This window comes from Anser brachyrhynchus (genome assembly GCF_964034855.1).
Source record: "Anser brachyrhynchus genome assembly, chromosome: 3".
Lineage (NCBI taxonomy): Eukaryota > Metazoa > Chordata > Aves > Anseriformes > Anatidae > Anser > Anser brachyrhynchus.
Window position 1 is genome coordinate 20,730,691 of NC_137696.1, and position 24,421 is coordinate 20,755,111.

Genomic DNA, 24,421 nt, shown 5'->3' on the forward strand with positions numbered 1-24,421 from the left:
TTTCTAGTTATCAAGTTTTATTCATAAAATAAATAGGGATTTTTTTGTCTGTTTTTTTTTGTTTGGTCTTGTTGTTCACGGGAGAGCTAAGTGTCTTGTTCATCTGTATGCTGTGTGAGATATACCCTGTCTTATAAAAATGTGCTTGTTTCACTGTTCATTTATTATAAGAAATAACAGCACTCACGTGCCTGTTTTCTTCTATTTGAACCTAATTTCATGAATCCCTCCAGAAAGCTAAACATTCCTATTCAATTTGCACTTAGGAAGCATCTTGCTGCATTTATAAATACTCTAGTCTCTTTTCCATAATAGCACAGAGATTCTACTTCTGGAATTAAAACTTATCCTAGTCTTTTATATTCTACAAAACTTTGAGTATTCTCCAAATCCTCAGTTCCTATCTTTTCTTTCCTACCTTAGTGGTAGGCCACTACCTGGACTTATTTTCTAGGGGACCCTATACAAGGCTATCAACCCACAGTGCAAATGCATATAGAGATTTTTTTTTATTTATTTTTCCTGAGGTGCTATACAATTCTTTAATGTGCTTCATAAATCCACTGAATGGCTGTGGCTTTTCAATCTGCTGGTTCATCAGCTTGTCATTTTAGAAGATCCAGAACAGGAAGACTAGGTACTTTAGGCAGGTTTGGAGGCTTTCAAGGTGGAGAGAGGGCAAAGTATTTTCATGGGCAATGTCAGGGAGAGGTCAAAAAAGGAATTTCTGAGCCCTCAAATTTATTTATTTATTGTTCTAGGTCCTTTCTTTGCCAGCTAGCATTGGCTTTCATCAGCATAGAAGAAACATAGGCTGTAAGATGTTAATAGAAGCAGTAAGTGCAATTATACAATTTCCATCCTCCCAGGCAGTTCAATAAAATATTTCTGTGAAAACCAGGGAAACAAGTATCTTGGCTCAACACGAGTCCAATATGCCACATTCAACAAAGAAATTTCACTCATGTTTTTTATCATTTTTTCTACCTTTCTTGCATGCTGGGATCTGCTCCTGTTCTCATGGTGTACGTAACACTCTCCACCTCAGTAGCAAGTCTTGTAAGTATAACAGATTAAAATCGGATCCTTGCAAGGGACCATTGATGACTTTTGCGTTGTCCTGTACTAAAAAAAGGTACATGATTACTGAAGAAGTATTGCAAAACTTGTTGTCTACTTATTTAAAACTCCTGCTGATGAGTTGCATCAGTGTAACTGAAAGCCTGTTGAGAACAAATGAACTGCTGTGCTGAAAACCATTGTGTTTTCATTGTGAAAACAATTGTGTTGTATTGTAAGCCCTGCAACATTAGTGTTTTCTCTATATTTTTCAGCTCCTAGAGTCGGGTGACTTTAAAACACTTTTTCTGAACATGTGTGTATGTATATATCTGCTTGCTTTTCCATACTGGTAGAGAAAAGTATGAAAATAATTTGATTGCTTTCTACAGTTTTAGAAAGGAGAAGGCAAACAACACAATTGTATTTATCTTTTTCAAACGGAAGGATTTATTTTAGATATATCTCATGATTATTATTTTTATTTTTTTAGATCAGTTGTATGCCTTGTTAACATTCAGGGTTGGAAATACTTAGGCTGCATATTGTTTCCAATTACATCTGTCCTATACACAGCAATCTGTTACACTGGCTTTTGATCTAGAGCAATATAACTGAGAGGAAAATTCTCCTTTCAAATGGACTTCATTTTCTCAGACCCTGGCAGAATTTAAAAGTGATCTCCACCATCTCACTTTGCTTTATATTCAGTTCAATTTGAGGTGTTTATTTTCATCCACCCCTTTATATTATTTATTGCTCCCTTGAACAAAACAATACATATTTCTTTCTCAGCCAAGGAACAACCTGGGCTTGTTTCCAAAGCACTTTTGGAGAGAAGTCACAGCTGCTTGCAGCAGTACAGAAGACATGCTCAGCTACACCCTTATCAGGATGTGTCTGTGATTATTAACATCAGTGATCTGCCTAATTGAGAAATTCAGAAAGAAGAAAGGACAAGCCCGTGCTTCATTCCTTCTGTAGTTTTGCCCAATGAGCAGCTTAGAAATAAACCCAGCGTTGTCCAGAAAAAAATGGCTTGAAGTGTATTTTGTCAAATTACAGCCAATAAAAGTTGCTGTGAATGCAGACAGGAATTGCTATGAATATGTACACTGGACAGATATTCTATGGGGAAGAAAAAGACTAACGTAATAGGAAGGAATAAAGGTAGTAACCTGCTGGTATTTACTTGCTATCTACAACTTATTGCAAGGAAGAAGAATCTATTTTTGGTCCACATGGAGTGCTTTGTTTAGTAATTTAATCATCAGTCTTTTGATGTACATTATATGCCTCCAGCAAGACATCGTAGCATTCTATTTGCCTCCTTTGTTAAGGTAGCTGCGTATCAGGCTGAATGCTTCAGGAGTGTTTCTGAAATAACTGCTAAATCTCTTTTTCTTGGACAGGCGACTGCAACACCTCTCTAGTTAGTGTATAATACCCACTTTGAGTCATTGCTACAAGTCTCATTATTTTATAAACCTTCACTGGCTATGTATGGCATTGCTTTAAGTAGGTGATGTTTCAGTAGTCCTTCCCTATCAGCTTTTTCTTTGCTGCACGTAGCCTCTCTGTAGAGTACATAAATGTAGCTTATCACGGTTTTTTCTTATCTGAAGCATACAGCAGAAACAGAGGTGTCTGGTGAGCTAAAATGATTACAGGTATGGAAAAGAATTCTCTAAGATTAATATCCCTTAATGTAGAGACACAAGGCCATGCTCTGGCAATAATAAATAATCAGTGTTAAAGGGAAGGTAAATTGTGTGCATTTTGCTTCTCTCTAAGTGAGAGCAAAATAATGCAACTATCAAATTACAATATAATATATGTGAAGTTGGAAGGCAACACCTCTATCAAGAATGTAAATTGGGGGGAAACTCATTGATGTGAGGCAGCGCAGGCTCTACCCTGACCTGTTTTACACTAGCTTGCAGCCCTAATGCGTTAAAAGCTGGCATTGCCATATGCTTGCAGGGCTGGTGTGAATCAAGAGAAAAGCAGCTCTGTCTCTACCCAGGCATGGTGACTCCCCACACCACCACCTTGCTAGGTGTCCCAACAGCGTGATATCCGAGTAAGATACCTGCAGCCCAGGTCCTTCCTGCAGAAGCCCCCAGCTGTGTCCAGAGACCAGGTCTGCATTAGCCACCACAACCTGAGCGACTACAGCAGTGACCTCAAAGGCAGGTTTTGAAGCACATCTAAGTGGCAATTTACAGAGAAAGGGACTTTGGGATAGGTGGATGTGGTCAGCTGTGACACAGTGGATACAGGGCTTTGATAATTCTTCAGGAATTGCTAGAATCAGACATGAAGGAACCACTGGTGCAACTTCCATGTTGGGTCTGCACCCATGTGACAACCTGGTTTCTCTGGCGTTGCTTTGATGCACATCTCTATCAGGGAAGAAACGAGTTCCAAGTTCCCTGGTAGCAGCTGTGTGCCTGTTGAAATTCCTTTGACCTTGGTGCTATCCAGTTTGCCGAGTTGTGTCCCTGCTTCTGGATGGATGAGTCAAATTTCTTCTTGGAGATCTGGTGGTAAAGTCTTATATGAGGCACGATTTTTCACCTCCTGTCTTATGCTGCTGCAGAATGGTGTGTAATTATCTCATGCAAGTAGTAGATGATAATTAGTGGTGAGAACTCCAGGCTATCCTGTTAGCTTTTTGCATGGTCTGTTTGTCCTCATATTCTATCCTTCACCTCTTTCCAGGATTTCTATGCTATAGCCAGGTTGATGTGCAGAGACATGTTATGTTGAGTTTGCTGTGGGGAATCTTGAATGCAGAAGTCTACAGAAACTTAGCTGTGGACATGAGGGGGAAAAATTAAAATGGCATGCGGTCTGTGGGTTTTTCTTTCTCTCCAGTAACTAAATAAGCAATTTACTGTTTTCTTTGTCTCTTCTGTGCTTAATCTAAAAGATTTAAGGCCCTAGTGTGAACAAGTGGAGGAAAGTCCATTAGGAAGTACAGCTCTGGTTTCTTGAAACAAGCAATATTTGAGGGACTAAACACACAGATATGGATCTTGTGACTTTCTGGCCCAGGAAGAGCAAGTAGCCTGTGCATGTGCAGCTCGGTGCTACCAGCACATTGAATTAGAAGGTGGGAAGCTTGCTGGGGGAGATAGTTTGGGCCAATAATCCTAGCAGTTCCTGGGGACTTTGGGGAAAACAAAGCCTTCCTTGGATGACAGGGAGCTAATGAACTGCATAGCTGCACTAGGCTCAGTTTAGGTGGTTTTGCTAATCAGTTGTATGGCTTCCCAGCTTTATTAAATTCCTTGTTAAATCCTGAGCAGTAACCTCACCCCTCTCCAGAGCTGTAAGTATTCTACGCTGTAAATACTCACCTCTGCTGCAGAGACTCTACAAATCCTGCTTTGCTGTGGGAAGAGAGAAATCACATCTGTTTGGTAGGGACTGGGGATAGCCAGAAGACAGAGGACCACCAAGTCAGGGATGCCAACTTATTAGAAACCTTGAAGGAATTTTCTCCTAGCACAGTTCAAGATACTTCATATCAATATTTTCTAAAAAGATATCTTTTTAAATTTTGTTACTCTTTTTATGTTGTTGGCTAGTTAGTTTAATGAATAAGCCTACTGTTTTGTTTATTTTAACATTATCAGCTGTTTTCTGTTTTTATTAAGATGCATAAAGTGTTCTGGACTTGGTCAGTCATTAATTATAATTTATTTTAATTACTACTTGAATCCCTTGAATTTAAATGAAAACCACATGCAGTTTAGCTACAGAGCTGGCCTGCAAATACACAGAAATTCAGGATGATAAAAACTGTGGTTTTGTGATTCCTTAATCCTGTCAATCTTCTCCTAGCTGAGCTCAGGCAACAAGCCTTCTCTTAGCTGTTGATACTCAGGCAACAAGCCCAGACTCGGGGAAAGTATTAATTGTAAGACAGTTTAATCTTTGGGGAAAAAAAAAAAAAAAAAAAAAGAAAAAGTAATGCGTTCTAAAACTTTGCACAACCTTCCCTCAGAAAGTATTCTCTTTAGATTGTATTGTACTTCATTTTTTCAAGTTTATATTGACCTGAAATTTAATTTGATTGAATATTTCAGATTCACTGCATGTCATAAGGAGTTTTGAGTTCTGAAACAAAATAGTCATGAAATTAGTGAAAGTACTTTGCATAAAATAATCATTCTATATCTATTTTAAGCTATTCTATACTTTTAAAGTTTGAAGTGATTATGCCCCACATATTACAGTTCTGACAACTGAAAGGTTAGCAAGATATGGTTAAAAGATTTTTGGATCAAAACGATATTTAAGAATGCCCTTAGACATGTTGCTGCAGGAGGAACAAAACTGGAACAAGGAACAAAGGAAGCCCCAGTCAAAAGAATATAGACACCTGTTGCCTGACACTCTGCCATCTTCTGGTATTATCGTAAGAGAAGCATCTCAGACAGCAGGTAGCTATGGCCAGCAGCTAAACCGTGACATCCCAGCTGTAGCTGGGTCAATCCTGGCGTGATAAAAAGAGAAATAAAAAGAAATATTTTTTAATCTTACTGTGGAACCTGAAGTCCAGTGCTGAGGATGTGAGAAAGAGTGTCCTAATTTACTTTATCAAGACTTACCAGCAGTATGAAGGGAAAAGTACAGAAGAAGTATTGTTTAGGACAAATGGGCAGGAGTTGTACTGCTCATTTCAGTAGGGTAATGTGATAGACACTGCATGCAGAATGGCTGTGCGTGATACTTGTGAGGAATTATCCAAACCAGAGGAGTTCATTGTTGCTCAGGAGTTAAGCTAGACGAAAAACATATTTAACTATACGTTCTACTTTGAAAGTCCCCCAAGCTTTGGAGTGGCATAAACACAGGATTTACGAGGTCTGACTCAGAAAGCCAAGTACTCTCTTGGAACTGCTGGGGTGAGCTGCTTTGAGGGAGAATGCTTTGCTCACCGTGCTATGTTTGGAGGCAGCATTTCTACCAGTGCTTGTGGAAGGGGTAGACCTGGTTTCTACCAGAGACTAAGAGAGCCCTAAGGACGCTTCTAGGCCTTAATCATCCTGCCCACAGGCTACCTCCACCCCACTTATCCATCACCCAGAGGTCAGGACTACCATCTGATCCCAGCCCTGACTCTCCACATCACATTATCAACACAACTAATGTTCCTGGGACAGCTGAGCAGTTGCCAGTCTGGGTGCTGTGGGATGGTGCCCTGGGTGGTGAAGTTGCTGCCCTGAGCTGGGGTATCTGTGGCTCCCAACTCAGTCACCCTCAGAACAGCCTGCTCTTTGACTTTGTTTTTCGTGCCAGCATGTAAAGCTGCATTTCTACCATGAGTTAACGAGCAGATACTCTTAGATATCTACTTCAGAAAGCCATAGGCAGTTCAAAAACTTCAAAACCTGTGTTTCCCTCTCCTTTTCATTCTCTTGTGCACGAGATACATAAACATATCTGGGTGTTACAGCTGCAGGTGAATTTAGAATAGACATTAGAAGTTTGTAATGTTTAGAGGAATAAGGTTCTCTACCAATCTGTTCCAAAACATACCTAGTTCTAAGGGATGATTTATGGAAATTTTTTAAAAAGTTTATATGATATGATGATGTGATAGTGAGGGGCTGAATCTGAAGAGGTTTCCTCTAGTTCTGTTTCTGTAAATCTCATGATCTTCATTGTTAGAGAGATTTTCTAGAGAAATGCTTCTCTGGAGGGTGTGTGTCTTTACTGGGCATTTCTGATTTTCGATCCTTCTTCTATTTCTTTGAGCCCATTATTGCAAAACTTCCAGCACCCTCCTCTTCTGATAGTTTGTTGTTGTAGTTTTTTTCTATTCTATGGGTGTTCTCCTCCAGCAGAAGGGAAGGTGCCCACCATGTAGGTCAGCCAGTTGAGTTTGAGCTGCACAGGGGACTGTCCTGTCCCAGGGCTTTCATTGCTTCTGCAGTTCAAAATACACCCTCAGCCAGGGAGAAATGGGATTCCTATCACCAAAAGCAAGTGCTTTCCAGGCTGAGATCTAGCTTCTCTGTGAGCTGGCATTTCCTTCAAGCCCTGGAAGGACTTTATGTACTACTTCAAATTCATGAGGTTCTGTTGGTTGGTTGTTTTTCTGGAGGGTGAGGGTGGGTTTTTTTTTTGTTTTTTAGTAGAAAAGAGAGATTTTTGGTCAGCTTTAAAGGTTTTTAATGATTCCCTCCGAGCTCTCTGTAACTAGCAATTGCATGCCTTAGTTTGCAGGCAGTAAGAATATGAAAGAACTCCAATACATATTTTTGGCATTTTGTTTAGGTAACCCACAAAATCTACCTCTAGGCATCCCCATTTTTTCTCTCAAACTGTGGGGTTGCATGCATTCATGAGAGGCATTGTGCTCCTCATCTCCTAGGGAAATGTGAAACGTATTTGTAGACAGCAGGATTTGGTATATCCGTGGAGAAAAACGGCAGGCCAGAAGGGGGGTAGTTTTGAATAAGGTCTTATTTACATGGCTGTGTGCATACTTGCTATTGTCGAGAGGGCTGCCTTTTCTGTATATGCCCTCCTCGTCTCCTACTAGTATTGCAGACTAGTACAAGTGAGAGAGTGGTGTTTCTTTGGCTATGACATCTTAAAATATCTCCCCCACTGTGTCTGTGTGGTCTGTTCTCACCAGGTTAGCTCGTCCTGCAAATGTAGAACAGGCCTGTGAATGAGGAGGAGAAGAAACTCACGTTTTATTATTTATTCTTTTTTAATCTGTAGAACATTGTCTTTTTTTCTTTTTTTTTTTTTTGCTCTAGTTTCCAAAGTCATTTTGGGCAAAGTGTAAGGAGCATGAGAGGGCAGGATGGAAAACCTCAGTGGGAATATATGAGGCTACTCTCGAGCAAGTGCTTGTGCTATGCGTTGTGGCATTATGCACTGTGCCATGTTTGGGTGAGGCGGCGGTGGTGGTGGTGGGAATCTGTTAATACTTGATTTTGGCAGTGTTAATCCCATGAGAAATAGTAGCAATGTTAAATTACAATACAGCAGATAGCCAGTACATGCCTTTGGGTATGCTGCTGCAATACTGTTTGTACTGTGATATTTACTTTTTTAGACTGTAATAAAAGCTAATTTTATTTCAACAGCTGAAGGATTTTTCTCCATGATGTTATTAAAGAGAGTACAGCCACTACAAGGATGTTTTCACATTTGCTGTCAACTTTCTTTGACTGAAGTAGTGTGTGCCAGATGAATTTTCACTGTCTGTCTTGCCCATTCTTTTCCCTAATGTTGTGGCTTCTTGTACCTATCCTTAGGAGAGGCAGCTCCAGGGAGCTGACACAAATAATGCAGAAGACCTGGAAGTCAAATAAAAAAAAAAAAAGAGAAGTGACTGGCAGGAACAGAAGTACTGCAATAAAAATGCTATTTAACCTGCTGGCTAATACAAAAAGGTTGTTTCTGCAACAACTAGTGGAACAATATATCTAGCAATTAAATTAATCCAAACAAATAAGGGTTTTAGCCCCATTGTTCTGGCTAAATTCCAGCTCAGGTAATTACATTCTGGCTACCTGCTTTCCCTCTGCAGTTTCTGCTGGGTAAGTTACAGCTTACATCACGTGTGCATGTGTTGGGCCCGTTATGAACGGCTGTGTACCACGTCAGCATCTGGTAAGTTCTATCTGGTAAGAAGTACGGAGGTGATTGCATTTCAGTGGAAGTAAGGGGTGACTGTTTAGTTGTATTTAACACATTAGTAGGATTTGTGGATGCAGCAGACACCAGGCCTGGCATGTTAAAGTGATGGCCGCAATATACACAGATAGGCAGTGGTTAGAAAGACATCGGCAAGACAGATGAGTTGGATTAGCACTTTTTTTCCCTCCCCACTCTTCCTATGTTAGAATGTCCCATACTCTTTTCTGCTGAAGCTGAACATTTTTCTTTGTGTCAAAGCCAGCTTGTAGAGGCTGCCTGTATTTTTAATCACGATCGTGCATACTCCTGGCTCACAGAGTAACCCCACAGACAGATGCACTGGTGGAACCGAAGGGTAGCTCAGGGAAGAGATGAGGGAATGGGTAAACCATCTTTGACACAAAGCATCCCTTCTTGGCAGCATGTGTATCTCCTCTGGGAGATTCAGCTGATGCTGGCACATTCCTAAACCCCTTCTGGGGAAAGGCAGCGAAACACTGAATTCAAATCTAGCTTACAATTCCTACTGTATCTGATACAAAGCAGTCTCTGGCTGTGTCTTTAATGCCATTTTGAAGGGCCACAGTAATTTAATACATTTTATTGATTGTCAGCTCATTTGGAGAGGATCATCCCTGCAGATCTGAAATATGAAAGCGTGAGTCAAGGGTAATGTCCTGCAATCACCAAGAATTTCCCTCTTTTGCACCATTGCAGAAAATACTTTGTATGCGGACAAGATGACTAAGTGGTAGCTAGCATACAGCACATGGGTCAGGGAGTCCTTTCCCACTTCTGCTTTTTGATGGAGCTGAAGAGAGGGCTCATCTTTCCGTGTGTGAGGCACTAAGAATCCATCCAGGTCAGTTGCGTATGAGATACAAGTGGGTAGATGCACTGGTATTTGGATGTGGAGCTGCAAGTGAAATTCAGAATCATCAATATGTTAATCACAATTTGGGGACAGCTTTGACAAAACATACATGATCTGTTATAACCTGGGCTTTGGAATGGCCTCTTCCTGGTACTTCTTTTACAATTGAGGGCACGCTTGGCTTTTGCTAAGAACCTCAGTTACCTGAAGATGGGGTGCGCACACACACCACCTCACAGAGAGCATCTGAGGGCAGCCAGCTCATTGTTGCATGAAGGAGACCGAATGAACAGGAGCAACAAGGTACGAGGCAAAGAACTGGTTCCTTTTCACCTAGACAAATGTTTTAACAGCTGTGCAAAACAGTCCTTGGATGAATGAATTAATATAAATGAACATTGCCAAACAGATTGTATTGAGAATTGCTTTAGAACACAAAGATCTTTTGGTGGCTGAGTCCAAAATCTGCAAATTTTTAAAATTGTTTTTATTTATCAAAGCAAAAAATATTTTCAGCAGGATAAACAACACAAATTTATCAGCTTTAAGCTCTTCTTAACAACTTTAATTTACTTCTGTTAAAATGATTCAGCCATCACTGCTTTTCCACAATAGATATTTTGTTGTGGAAACTAATTGGAATGTGCATGATAGATGAACTACATTGAAAACTCCAATTTTTATCAGTTCTAACCCTTGATCTTAATTAACTCTTCTACATCTGTTTCCGTAGAAACCAACAATACAATCAATAAAATACTACAGCCAGCTGCTTGTGCTGAAGAAATATGCAGAACAAACTGTTTTCAGTTATTTGCTTTTGACCAGTTTGTGGTCTCAGCAACAGGTATACTTTCAGGTATACAGGAGCCTGATCCTTGCTAGAGAAAAACCCACTGGATAATGACATTCCTTCTGCTTCACGGGTGGATAAGATATTATAAAATAAGGGTGGTACCTTTCTCATTGATTGGCAGCTGTTCTGGGGGTAATTAATAGTCTAATTAGAAATATCAAATGCTTATATGAAGAAGGATAGGGGAATAAGAGAGTGTATTTGGCTTACGTGGCAAGGTTTGGGTAGTGGGGTGGGGAGTGCTGCAGCTCTTGGTTGCCTGTCAGTGTTAAACTGCCACAGAAATTGAATCCCCAAGCAAACCTCTTCACAGGGGGGTGCAAAATCCAGTCTGTTTCCCCAGGCCAAGAGTCTGTTCCATGAATGTACCTCAGAGGTAGAAGGTCACTAAAGAAGTGGATCCTTTGCCAGAAATCTGAGACTATATGCTGACCTGTCACCTGGAACTGAAAGCATGAGAAAATCTTTTGTAAATAAGATGTGCACATGCTTTGAATTGTTTGCTTTGGACTTTTATAAATTAATACTTGCATTTGAAGTTTCTTTGACCTGGATTGAGTTCTCAAGGGTTTCAAGTTTGTTAACATCAAGGTATGCCATTTCTGTCAGAGGACAATCTTTAGTATCTTTGGGGTAGTTTGCTTCCACCACCCCCCCCCCAAAAAAAAAATATATATATATACACACACACATCTCTATATATTTATTTATTTCTGCAAGGTGACCAAACAGTAACAGCTCTAGGCTCTAGGACCACTTGGGATGCAGGGAGTGGATGAAAGAAACGTCTGATGGCCACACATGTGACCCAAATAAGTATCCTGGTGTATAGAGAGATAACAGAGAGAGAGCCGGAAGCCCGAGGGAGTCTGACACTGATAGATATTGGGTTTGATCTCATCTGTTTAAAAAAATAAATGTTGGCTACAGACTCTTCTGTGTTGACCTGGGTGTAAGTGACAGTGTCCTCCAGCTTGCGGTGTCGTCGCTACCATTTGGGTCTTTCACAATACTGATACAAAGTCAAGCGTCATGACATTATTAAACATTGTGATACTTGTACTTTTAATAGGCTGGGGCAGAGGAATTTGAAGTTGCAGCGACAACAGGGTGCAGACAGATTTCAAGGTGCAGTTAGTAACTAGCACAAGAGTACCAGCACCTAATGCTTTTGGTAATGGATTCATTTAGAAACACAGCTCTATTATGGTACTGATATTTCATTCATTTCTAACAAGAGCTAGTTAATTTTTTGCAAGAGCTGTGAGGGAACTGTATGGTTGGAATATACATTTGAGAAGGGATGTGATAAATTGCCTATAACTTTTTTTTTCAGCTTTAAATATTCTCCCTTAAAACATTCCTGTCGGTGTTTTAATTTAAATAAATGAAAACTTATTGGCATTTGCTTATGTTCATATTTCTATGAGTGTAGATATATAGATTTATTTTTTCTTTTATGAAGATAAACATCTCATGTCTGTGTGGTCGTGTATTACAGGTAAGGCTGATGACATTTTCTGTAATTAAAATTGCCAAATGCTTCTCATTACAAGAAACTGAAAATAGGGTGTAATAGCTCTCTAAAACATTAATTTGAATGTACCAGGTAGTTTGTCAGGGATGCTCCCATTATCATATCTATTAAAAAGAAAAACAAACAAAAAACCCACCACCAATAAAAAATTCCCATCAGTCAAACTGTTAGCCTTTGAAAATATCTGATTTGCTGGAGTTCATCAAAGTTCATAAGTTTGACAACTAATTCTTCCAAAGTTTCTTCTTGTGTGGGGCATGATTTCTATAGGATTGAAATAGCCTGTCTGGTAATTAGACATAGTGTTAGGCCTGAGCACCACCAACAACAAAGAATTTAGTTTCTCCTCCCAAGAGGAGAAGTCCTGGCTGGGCATCAATACCAGAAATATGTCCCTTTCACGAGGGTGAGAGCTGGAATTCACTGAAGAGATAGGTGTATGCTGGTGCCAATGTGATATGAGGTAGAAGGGAAAAGATAGAAATGGAGAGGTTGTGGAGGAGGAGTGGTAAAAGAAGCCTGAAAGCTGTGAGGAAAGGAGGTTGGAAGTGCAGGGTAAGATGAGCACCAAGAGAATGGGTGAGAGAAGGGATAAAGTTTGTGTGATGAAATAGAAGGCATAGCAAGACTGGCTGGACTTAAAAAATATTTAATGAAGGAGGGATAAGGAAAAATGTTGGAAAGCAGTTAAGGGTGGTGTTTCTAGCAGTATCTGAAAGAGGAAGACAGAGGTGGTACTGAGACACACAGAGGAAGTGGCAAGACCATATGAGACTGGGAACAGGTGTGAGAAGGGAAGGTGAAGTTTGAGGAAGGGAAATACACTAGGTGAAGAGCTAACTGAGTAGAAACCAAAGCAATTTGAGAAATGGCATAAACAATGAATGAGAGAGAAAATGGACTAATAAAAGTCCTGTCATATATTAAGTCACTAATTTTGGTTGTCACAAATAGGACATCCAGAATTAGTGTATTTTTCCCTTATTCTAATTTCTTTGTATCGGTTTCCCTTTTGTAAACTGGGGAAGGTTCTGACCCCTCACCTCACAAACATGTTGGGAAGATAAATGGCAAAATGTTTGTGAAGCACTCACATACGCTAATGATGAGCACTGCAGAAACACCCAGGAGGAAATTAATAGTTCTGTCTTTGGAAGTGCATTTGTAAATGTGCAGTAAATAAGGTCTGGGGCGATACATTGAACAACAAGCAGAAAACAAAATATTGAATTGCTGCTCATTAAGTGAGCATACTCCATTCTCTACACTAAAGGAGGCAGAAAAATATGGATGTAACATCAAAGTTTATATCATAAGTCACATAGAAAAGGGAATCCAAGATGAGGCAGCACTTGCAATCATAATTCTTTCCTAACTCTAAGAGAGTTTGTCTTTATGACCTTAATAATGTTCTCTTAGTGCTTTTGTGTTTGTGTAGGTATGTAGCACAAAATGTTATCTCATGAAAAGCATAGGAAAGAAAGATGTTTTGAAGAACAGCTTTCCTGTTCAAGTAGCACAAAAACAATTCCACTGTTAGAAAGAGAATTGACTTATGTAGTTGTATGTTATTTGGTATGCGTATACTTGTAATTGTAATATGAATGTCCTAATCTCACTTTTCATCCCCATATGACCTTCTCTAGCACGCTATTCTATTATGAATTTAAGAGCGTTCCTGACAGTCAAGATACTTTTTCCTACTGAGTTGTATTTTGTTTGTAAGTAAACATGGAGTTGAAATGGCCTCTCATTTAGAAGTAGTTTTTGCAGTTCTACAGGTATTGACTTAGTAGCCCCACACTACCTAGCTGAGTGAGCTGGATCCAAATAAGGGTATGAAATGTGTACCTCCTGTTCCAATTAAAGCTGATGGCAATTCATCACCCTAACTGCAACAATGCCCTCCATGATAATTTCATCCCAAATGCCCCATTCTTCTTTCTGAACAAGTGACTTTAAAAAACATTTGGAGCCTTGCCAAGTGCAGAGAGAAAAAATTACTGACTGCGATATCATATGAGAAAACATTACAGAATGAACAAATGAAGAGGTCAAGCAGAACGGTGAGAATACTCTATCAGTCTTCTGGAAGTATGAACATATGCCTGAACATTAGTGGTTGTATCGTCTAATTTTTCCCATAAACCAGTAGGAGTCATCTGTTAATAAGATAAGATTTTCTAAAATGCTCTGCAATCTTTGATGCTGTCAGGCTTTTTCATGTTTTGTTTTGTTTTTAATTTCTTATTCCATATGATTTTATTAAGAGAAAAGGAAAATAGATTTAGGCTTGGGAGCAAGATGTGCAGTCAGAGGAAACTTGCAGGATGCAGTGAGTTGGGCTCTCCAAGCACATAAGATCAACCTTAGGAAATGGGTTCCTTTGTGAACCAGCATCCTGGGTCAATAGGACTCAGTGTTGTTATTACGCTGGGCTTTACAGACCCAGCATGCTCTCAAGACTCAGAATTTTTCACTGTAGAAAATAACCTAAAATCATAAAAGAAAAATAATGTTTCTTGATTCTTTGCAGATTGAGTTCATTACTGTCAATATTTTACATTTCTGATTGACTTATTGTAGCCCTAGGGTACGTGCAATAGGTTTTTCACTGCTGAAAATTAAGAAGTAACACTGAATATCATTTACATAGTCTAAGGACATGCACAAAGAGTCTTCTTTGTTTTTCAGTGGGCAAGAATCACCTCATTAGCTTCAACTTTTATTTCACGTGTTCTCTGGAATTAGAATGTTCTTTCTGTGGTCTACCAAGCTACTAGTAACAGTAGACATGACATTAGAAAGGATATTACTAGACAGAAAGAGATATAAGGCATAGGTGAGGGAGTGGATGGCACTTTTGTAGAATTACTGCTTGATTCTGCTGGTAACAACTGCTAAAATATGAACTTATTTTTTTGCCTCAACTGGTCATGCACTGCTGGATGAGTGTGTGAAAGAGCTTAACTGAGACGCAAATCCTGAACAAATCAACATCTTGCACCCACTGACTTTACTGAGAATTGAGAATTTATCACCCTTTGGGCTTTGGATTTCTTTATTTATCACACCTACTTTTAAAATCCTGAAAATGTCAGAATGTGAATGCAGTACTTTTTCTTAGAACTTAGATTATTTTTATTAAAAGAAAAATTAAAGGGGGGGGGGGGGGGGGAAGTGGAGGGAAGAAGGGGGCCTTGTGGTCCAGCTGAATTCTGGCTCTTTCCAGGCTACATATGAAGTTTTCTCTGTGGTGTCTCAAATGGATCATATGCTACTAGCAAGCCAGATCCTCACTCTTTCAGAAATCAGTTTGTATTTCATAGCACCATATGGCATGACAGACAGGACCAGGCATAAGTGAATACAAGGTACATCTTCCTAGGACAACTTCTCATGCCTTCCGTCATGCACTTGGTCTTTCTCTTTTGTTGAACGTTGAAATGCAGTTTTCAAACCACACTTCCTTTTGCTGGAAAATATTGAGAATTAATTGTCTCCATTGAGTGACCTTGTGTGCACCAAGAATATGATTTTTTGTTGTTGCTGATATATGGAGATTTGATGACTCCAAAAATTATTGATGCTTGTGGGGACTAAATTTCATGCTGTGAAATTTTAGTTTCTGGATTACTGTGTGTCCCAGTATGCTGGGAGATACAACTGGTGTCACTTTGTGTCCTTAGGCAACTGTATGCAGGGTGGAATTCTACTATTACCAGTAGATAAGGTTGTGCAGTAATGGTTGTAACTCAAAAATTTATAATGTAAATAAAGAAATTGTGGAATAATGGAGTGGGAGGTGGTACACAAAACCTGTATTCCCTGATGATCCCTGCCTCAGGAAGAGAAAAGGAAGAGACTGAAAAAGTGAGCTAGAAATGGCTGGAAAAAAAGTGAGCCTAGAAACTGTCTTTCTAGGCCGCCTAGTGAAGATTTCACCATGGATTTCATAGACTTTCTTCCGTCTTACCATGGACACTCACCCAGGAGCCAGATGTTTCTGGTGGGGCAGGTGGTTCTACCACTCTGGTATGACCTGGAGCATGCCCATTAAAATTAGTGGGATTTACACTACTGTCAGTGTGTGAGCTTTTTATAACCTGATTCTGCAAGGTGCATATTTCTGTATCCACTCTGTTTATCTGGCTTGTCCTATTAAGATTGAGCAATCTATTTAAACACTTAAAGTTAGGCATAAACTTAGTACTTCGACGAATCATGTCATAAGTGCAGTGAATGAAAACAACAGTTGACTTTACAGTTTCTGATTTTTCGATGCCTCCCTCAGGAAAAAAATAGATCAGTAATGTTGTTTTAGACAATAATAAACTTAATGGTTACTGTAAAGTTATGAACCAGGTATAAGGTCCAGGATTCAGTAACTGATACTCTTTGTACTGTGAAAATTTAATAATGAAGTAGTGAAACTTTACGTTTGAGCAAACTGCAAGAGCAAACTTCAACTAAAATAAATTGTCTTTCTTTTAATGGAATCTATGAACTGTGTGAATCTACGAAGGGTACCTGTGAGCCTAGAAAAACGGAAGGCAGAAAAACATGCCATCAATTATAACTAGAATAATTTTTCTTAAGAAGCTGTGTAAGAGCTCTTATCTTCTGCTCAGACAGATGCTTCAACCTGAAGCAGTAGCAAAATCACTGCATGAGGCAAACATGCAGGTAGGTGGGATCGGAGGGTAGTTTACAGCTAGACCATGACACCTCCATTGTCTCTGCTGGTGGCGACTTTGTTCCGTTCCTCAAGGAATGTGTTCCACCAGGATGCCTGGAGAAGGATTTTGCTTGTATCTTGCTGAAGAAAGGAAGAAAATCTTTTAAGAAAGTCATTTTTCTTTTTTAAAAAAAAATGGTGATTTTTCCCTTCACTTATTTTGGCATCATCTTCATTTTCAGAAGAGGGTAAAGGAAAGATGTTAGTTTGTCCCTCATCCCTACCACAAAACAACTCATTGTAGGATTCCACCTGAGATAATCTGATGCTATTCCTAGAGCATTCACTTCCCATTCCCTTGAGTTCAAGAAAAATATTTAAATACCATGTATAATCTCTACTGAAGAGTTAACATGTTTTTTATTTCTTTTTTCCCTCTAAAATACAAGAAGACAACTGTGTTCTTTCCTGTGTGGTCTTGTATGATCTACTGCTCCGCAGGGACAAAGATCACTTGTGTAAGAGAGAGCAATTGCTTATTGATGTGTTAGTAGGAAATGAAGTTGTTATAAAGGGTAGGTAAATGACAGCATCTTTCGGAAAGATATGTGGAGTCTTTCCTGCTTCCTCTTGGGGTACATGCAAATGTTGCCAGTTACTTGCCCTAAGGTGAGTCTGAAAATACACTGCTAGAGTGAAAGTTCAGAACATGAGCAACTAAGGAAGTCCTTCTTATCACTGTTCTCACTTTCTCTCTTGTTTTTCAGTGGTGTTTGTTTCCTCTCCACAAAGAAGACAACAGCTCTGGATTCTGATAAAACGAAGCTTGGCAGAGTCCCAAGCAAGTTCTGGGACTACACTCAGCTTGAGCATCTCATTTATCTCACAGGTATTCAGTGATTTTTCACATGCTAGGCTGGCCAGCACTGATAATTCTAAGAGTTGGGTTTTCTAACTGGGGTTATGCCTGTATTTGGATACCAATATTACATATTTTTTAAGAGGTCTTTGGGCAAACATAAGATCATTCTACCTGTGCTCCAAGCCAACAGGAGCTTATGTTGGTCTGCTATTGTAGGAGAAGATTTTATTAGCTCAGGTTGGTGCCATCTTAACTGTGGCTACAAGGTTTATCTTGGTGTGATGTACAGAGCAGATTAACTCACCTGCTGCATAGACATACCCTTAAATGTACAAAGCCAGATCCTTGATTATCATCGAGTCACTTTGTGAGGAAGTGACGATGGATAATCTCCACCTTCGTCTTGTTCCCTCTCCAACCTGGCGAGCTGTCAGTCCTCAAATGGCAGCGCCTCCTGGAAAGAGATCTTCCCCATCAGTTAGAGGACGGCCTTGGCCTGAGGTGCTCTTGAATGCAGCCCAACGCTCTCAAATACAGGAGGTCATGGAGGCACTGTGAGAGTAATTTGTTTTTCTTAACTCATTGTTTATAATGACTTGTCTTATTAGTTTTGGGTAGCTGTTTTTAATAGTATATTGCACAACTGAGCAAATTAATCTTCGTTTGTATACCAGGCATTGCAGTGCATATTTTATAGAATTAGAATTTTTTGAAGGAATAACCTTAATAACTAATATGTAGTGACTTCTCACTCACCAGTAAAATAAATTTCACCTGAGACTTGACAGTTGTAATATATTGTTGGATAGCACCTTATTGTTCCACACTTTGGGGGGCAGGGGAGAATAAGGAAGGCCTTGCAAGAATTTTCACACATCAAGAAATGAAATTCACTGTCTAGTCTAGTGCATTTTCAATAAGACGAATGCTTATTTATTTGCTATTGCTGTAGCTTGTATAGCCCTGTTTGCAATATGTTACTACACATGACATTACATATGCTTTCCTCTACAACTTGTATATTAATCAGAATATTCTGATCCTAGATCCCTTCCACCATTTAGACCCATTTTTAGATATTCAGCCAGACTGCTCGATAACTTTGTATTATGACTTTTCCACAAGTGTCCTCAAGGAAAGCATATGTCACTCTGAGGTATGCTGGCAACAGGTGAAATCACACTCTGTTTCACGCTACACTGAATCATTTGTAAGTCACCTCACAAATCATCATTTATTTTAAAAAGTTATTAAAAAACAAACAAAAACCAGCTTTGCCAATCAGAGGGTGTATCCAATATTATAAAACTGAAGCACTGGTCAAACTGTAAACACACTAAACACACATTTTTATTTTCTTCTCATACATTTGTTATATATTGAATCTCTAATAGCTTGCTTTAGAATCAATATTTACAATAAAAGCTCATTCATGCTGTTTTCTAGTCCTTGACAAGATGACAAAAACATTTAAAATAGAACGATAAGAAATGTGAAGTGTCAGGATGACTTTTTCAATCAATAATGTTTCTTGGTAAAATGCATTAATGCTTTGGGACACACTCTATTTTTACAAATACCAAGCATTTGTCTGACATCCAAATAGTGTAACTCCACTTGTGTTTACCAGCAAATTTGAAGAACATTTCTATTCCCCCAAAATACCTTAAAAAATAAAAATGAAAAAAGAATTTCAACCAGATTTTGTTGGCTGTAATTTATGGCCCTCAATGCATTATACAGAGCCTGCAAGCTCAAGGAGGTGTATTTCAATATGTTTTGACTGATGTTTAAGCAATGCTTAATATTATTCCTTCTGATGGCTCAAGTAATGTCCTAAGATATTACAGAAAGACTGTGCTATAAGATCTGGAGCAGACCAGAGCAGGGGGAGACAGTTCCAGTATGATATTCCTGATTTGTCTTCAGAATGTACAAATAACTTCAGAGAATTAATTAATATGATATCTGTACTTCCTACTTGCAAACTACAATGATTGTAAACCTAAGAAAATGTAAAGACTGAAGCCTCCTTTCCTTTTGGATATTAAGCTGCATTCTCACTATTCTGTGCTCTAAATAGCACACTGTCTCCATGGCAATGTGTGGTTCAGTTTTAAACTTTCCAACACATAAAAATGTTAATTTATTTGTTTTAAGCACTCCCACAGTTGTCATTGCTATGATAGGCTTGGGATTGGGAACTTTCCAGGAGCAGTGGAGCCATTGGGTTAAAGACTGGGTTAACTGCCAGGAAATGCCCAACCTGAAGGTCCTTATTGGCAAATTATATTATTATTTCCTGTCAGCTTAGCTTGTGAAGTGGCACTCAAAGCATTAGGCAGTGAGCACACTCAGAGCATTCAAAGAAATTTGTTTTCTTTTGTTCTTGATGATAAGGTTTCTCAGTAAATGAATGCAGCCTGTGATGAAAGAAAGATGTTAAATCCTGTGCCTAGCGTGCCTAGCGTGCCTGACTTTCACGGTCATTACCATTACAACATTACAACCTTTTTTTAATTTGTGATAAGGGTATACCTTGTCATCCTCTAGAGGAAGCAAAGCGATAAGTTTATATTTCCAACATTATTTTACTGTTGTTTAATCCTCTGATAACTTGGCTTTCTGCTGTAAAAATTGTTGGCCTTGAGACTGTCGGAGCACTGCCTGGTGAAGTGCAAAGCATTTTGGTTTTGATCCAATAGAGCGCTCAGGCAGATGTTCAGCTTCAAGTATGCAGGTAATTTTTACTAGAGACTAGAAAGACAAAAAAAGAACGAACAAAACCAAAAACCAAACAAACAGCAACAAACAAAAAAAAACACAAAACAACAACAAAAAAACACCTCTTCCTGACCTTAGAGCCTTCTGTAATTTTTCTTGACTACAACTGGAGTATTCATTACTTGTGGGATTTAACATACAGATCAGCAATTCTTAAATTTTGTGCTCTGAGAAAAGCTTGAAAGAAATTCAGTTTTGCTTGATATTTTTGCTAATAAGGTGCTTGTCACCCTTTACAGTTAAATAAATTAATACAATAGAAAGTAGAGTACTGCCATGGTGCTGTAGCAGCAAAGAAGGTGGGCACTCTTACTGCAAATTCAAATAAGCTTAGGACAAGTCTTTATTGGGGATAAGAGGGGGGTTTGAATTTTTTCAGATAATGTTCACAATGCAGACCCCAGTCTGAGTAAAGGGAAGGCACAGATCTCATAGTAGGTATCATAATTCAGTCTTGAGTCTTATTATTTGCATATAGGAAAAGAAACTCACTCCTCCTAAACAGATATACACCATAAAATCTTTGCATAAGGCTGGAAGAGGCATTTTTCTTCTCAACAAAGGAAAGACTGTCCAAAGCCATTCCCAACAGATGTCTGCTTCATCTGTTTTTCAGTATCATATTGCACAATCTGCCAGGCTTGTTACTCAAGCTTTCTTCACATCCAGAAAGATCCCTTCTTGCTGCAATCCATCCCACCATGACATAGAAACACGGTATTCTTTCTCTCTTACCAGCAACAGATGAACTTCAAGTTTGTGAAGCCTAGAGAAGGTGAACATAGATCAAATTCCATAAATTTTATTTGCAATTTTCCTTTCTTTAAACTTCTATTCAATTTTTTTTTTTGCCTCCAAATTCACTGTAGTTATCTTTCTTGAAATGTTGCCCCCTAGATTGGACTCTCAACTCCAACTTATGTTATGTAAGTGTATAAGCTTTATATATCCCAGTGCAACATCACTCAGTATTTGAAACAGTACAACACTTCTGATTGTTCACTGTGTGGTTTACAGAGTTCTTCAAGTTCTTTTTTGCTTATGGAGACAGCACATTAAAATTGTAGAGTACAAGAGCTGAGAATGGGTTTGCTGGGAATGCAAATATTACTGCTAAAAACCAAACCAAAAACACTATCATATGGTCAGTAACTTCTCTGACACCAGGTGTCCTGACAAATATTTAACTTGTTTTGTCAGCTTGTTCTATTAAGAGAAGGAACTTAGAGAAGCCAGGTCCATCTCTTTCTATTTCCTGAGATTATGTTTTTCACATTAGTTGCTACCAGACATTTTATAATGCTATGAAAAAACTCTGAAGAAGTTCAGAGTTTTAGGCGTTAAAACTAGTGCAAGTCTTTCCTTCGCCTGTAATGAGAACAGAATGTGGCATTTAATCCATTGGAATAGCCAGATACCATCAAAGAGCTTTCTGAAAACAAAGTCTCTAATCTATATCATTTACAAATATATAAACAAGAGGTCTGGTTTGGTCTCTCAGATAGATGAAAGGATATATATGTAAACAAATTAAAATAATATCAGAAAAGCAAGAAACAAGCTACATCTGCTAAAGCTATTCACTGGATTTAAACAGCTGTGGATAGATCATATTAGAAAATGAGCATGAACAGAAGAGAGATGGATGCATACCAACAGACAGAGCAGAGATGTTTATCATACCTTTTCATGGCAGGATACCATTCCATTTCTCATTTTTGTTTCTTAATGGTTCTGAAAATTGTATTTCTATAGACATGGCCATTGCTTAGAATTATTTAAGAAATGTTGCAAGGAAACATGTATATAGGATGTTCACTATGTTCCCTACAGCCTAACTGGTGGCCATTCATTCTGTGTCCTGTGCTTCCATGAATGCTGGTAAAATTCTAATTCTTAAGTATGTCTCATAAATAGAATGGCAAAGGTGTGTTACCTAGTTTTGGGTCATCTGTTTCTATTCCTCATAGCAACTAGGGGAACACACCCCTCCTCTCCCACCCCTGCCCTTCTTGCAATATGTATGCGTATTCACAGACCAATGAAGCACTTATGATGAACCCATGCCAAGATGTCAGTCAAGGAGCTGGGAAACTTGCCAGAAAACCTGTCCTTGTGTTGGGCTAATTAACTTTCAGCATATCTGTAATTGTCCTTATTAGCTAGAAGCACATGTTAGAAGCAGCACTAAAAAGATGGTGGTAGGAAACCAGACAAAAGGGAACTTTATGGACTGCCTGTGTTTGAAAATGTAATTAAAACTATTAACCAGAACTACAATAAACTTGGCAGAGCACTCAGCATAGTCAAACCTGTGGTGGTTAGCATCACTTCAAGTTACTGCTATATGTAAGCTTGACCAGCTGGCAAGATTGTGAGCGTGTCCACCCCTCTTCTCGCCCAGTGCTCTGTATGGTGCCAGGTAGCATATGCTGCAACATCATGGGATTTCCCACCAACGTGTGCCCTCAAGTTGTAGGCAACTGTTAGTGGCAGTCATAAAAAAGGCATCACTGACAGCTTAGTGTCCTGACCTGGCACAAATGTTAATAGCAGATGCTGGTGGCCTCTAGTAAGGAAATAGCTTAAAAAAAAAAAAGCATCAAATTAATTTTCTACTGATGTACATTAATTAATTCCAATTCACACAAGTAAAAGGAAATGGGCTATGAACATGGTAAGTCAACACTTAAGTTTATAATCACCAAAGTGATCACAAATCATTATGATCACTCTTTACCCTCCATAATTACAGTTGTGAGTTTGATTCAAGCCTCAGTGCATTCAAAGGAAGGCATACATTGATTTCAGTGTACTTTGAATAGGATGGAAGGTAAAATAATCCTATGTTTCATTAAGAAAATGTGTGATACACCCGAGGAGCTTCCTGATATATTAATGCACGTGAATATCTCTCCTCATACTGTATCCTCATATGGACAGTTCTACTATATGAAAACATGCAGCTGCATATGCTACCCACCCTATACAACAGAAGCCCAAATTCTGTTTCCTGACTGTCATCTTTGGTTATTTGTTTGTAGCTTGAAAATTAATATAAGTACCAATTTATAATATAAACAGAAATGAGACAATTTGTTAAAGACTTCTTTGAATGTTACCTAGAAATTTATAAATCCAGACACTACAACCATAGAAATGAAATCAACTGCCCACTTGCATGATTCACTAAACATATTTCCAGAAAACCAAAATATATTTGCCTTTCACTCATTACAAGCATATATTTTTTCTGACCGTATAAAAGTATTCCTGTTTAGACTCAGATTTTGCCCAGTGCATAAGCATATTATGCTCTCAGTAGCTTGCTGCTGACTCCCTGAAGACGTGTTTTCATGAATATTTCTTTTGAAGCCTATCCAAAGTGTTGCACAACTGTCTTTTGTTACGTGTTCAACTAGGTCAGAATTCCAGCACATGCGACACTGGAGTCATAAAAACCAATAAAAATGACATGTGAGGATTAATTTCACTGTATGGAAGGGGGTAGGTGCTGGCATTAGGGTGTGCATGATAACTTTTTATTACATGTCCAGTCAAAAAGGATAACCCACCTCACAGAGAGAATACAATTTGATTTTTGTGAGCCATTAAAACAGGAGTAACCACAGAGAGGGCTGCTATTGCCCTGCACATAGATTAATGACCAAGCATAACATTTACAATAAATTTTCAGATATCTTTAGTGGGTGACATTTCTATGGGAACCTCCACTCTCTTTCTCCTCCATTTCCTCCAAGACATGGCTCTTAGTTTATAGTTCAGGAACAGCAAGCTACAATTGAATTTATATACGGTGATTTTTAAACCGGGGGGGGGGGGGGGGGGGGGGGGGTGGGGAGGAGAACAAAAGCCGTACAGAATTTCAAATGTCTTTTTTCTGCTCTTGTAATTGTGACTCAGATTTATTATTCCTAATCAGTTCCATTTCATCAGAATAAGACTGAATGCTGTGTCATAGTGGGTTATGGATAGATTAGATACGCACAGTTGTCATTTTGTTTAAGATGTCAAGATGATCAGGAGTCAGAGATAAAACTCCTCACTTTCTGAGAATGCTGTGGCTTGACTGCTGC

General features: G+C 38.9%; 1 protein-coding gene across 14 annotated transcripts in view; it reads left to right on the forward strand.

Annotated features, from left to right (window-relative positions):
- LOC308191498 (uncharacterized protein) overlaps positions 1-24,421 on the forward strand; it is a 71,289-nt gene that overhangs the window by 24,771 nt on the left and 22,097 nt on the right. For 4 of the 14 annotated variants that reach the window (XR_013948056.1, XR_013948057.1, XR_013948058.1 and 1 more), the window contains exon 2: positions 17,446-18,094. Coding sequence is in view for 1 of the 14 variants with exons in the window: in XM_080583952.1 (XP_080440078.1) it covers positions 8,624-8,706; positions 17,446-17,567 (205 nt within the window). In the remaining 13 variants the exon portion in view is untranslated. Of the gene's footprint in view, positions 1-761; positions 837-1,048; positions 1,136-1,854; positions 2,194-8,623; positions 8,707-9,347; positions 13,624-17,445; positions 18,095-24,421 lie in introns of those variants that run through there. The other 10 variants (XR_013948055.1, XM_080583952.1, XR_013948052.1 and 7 more) reach the window with 9 other exon arrangements.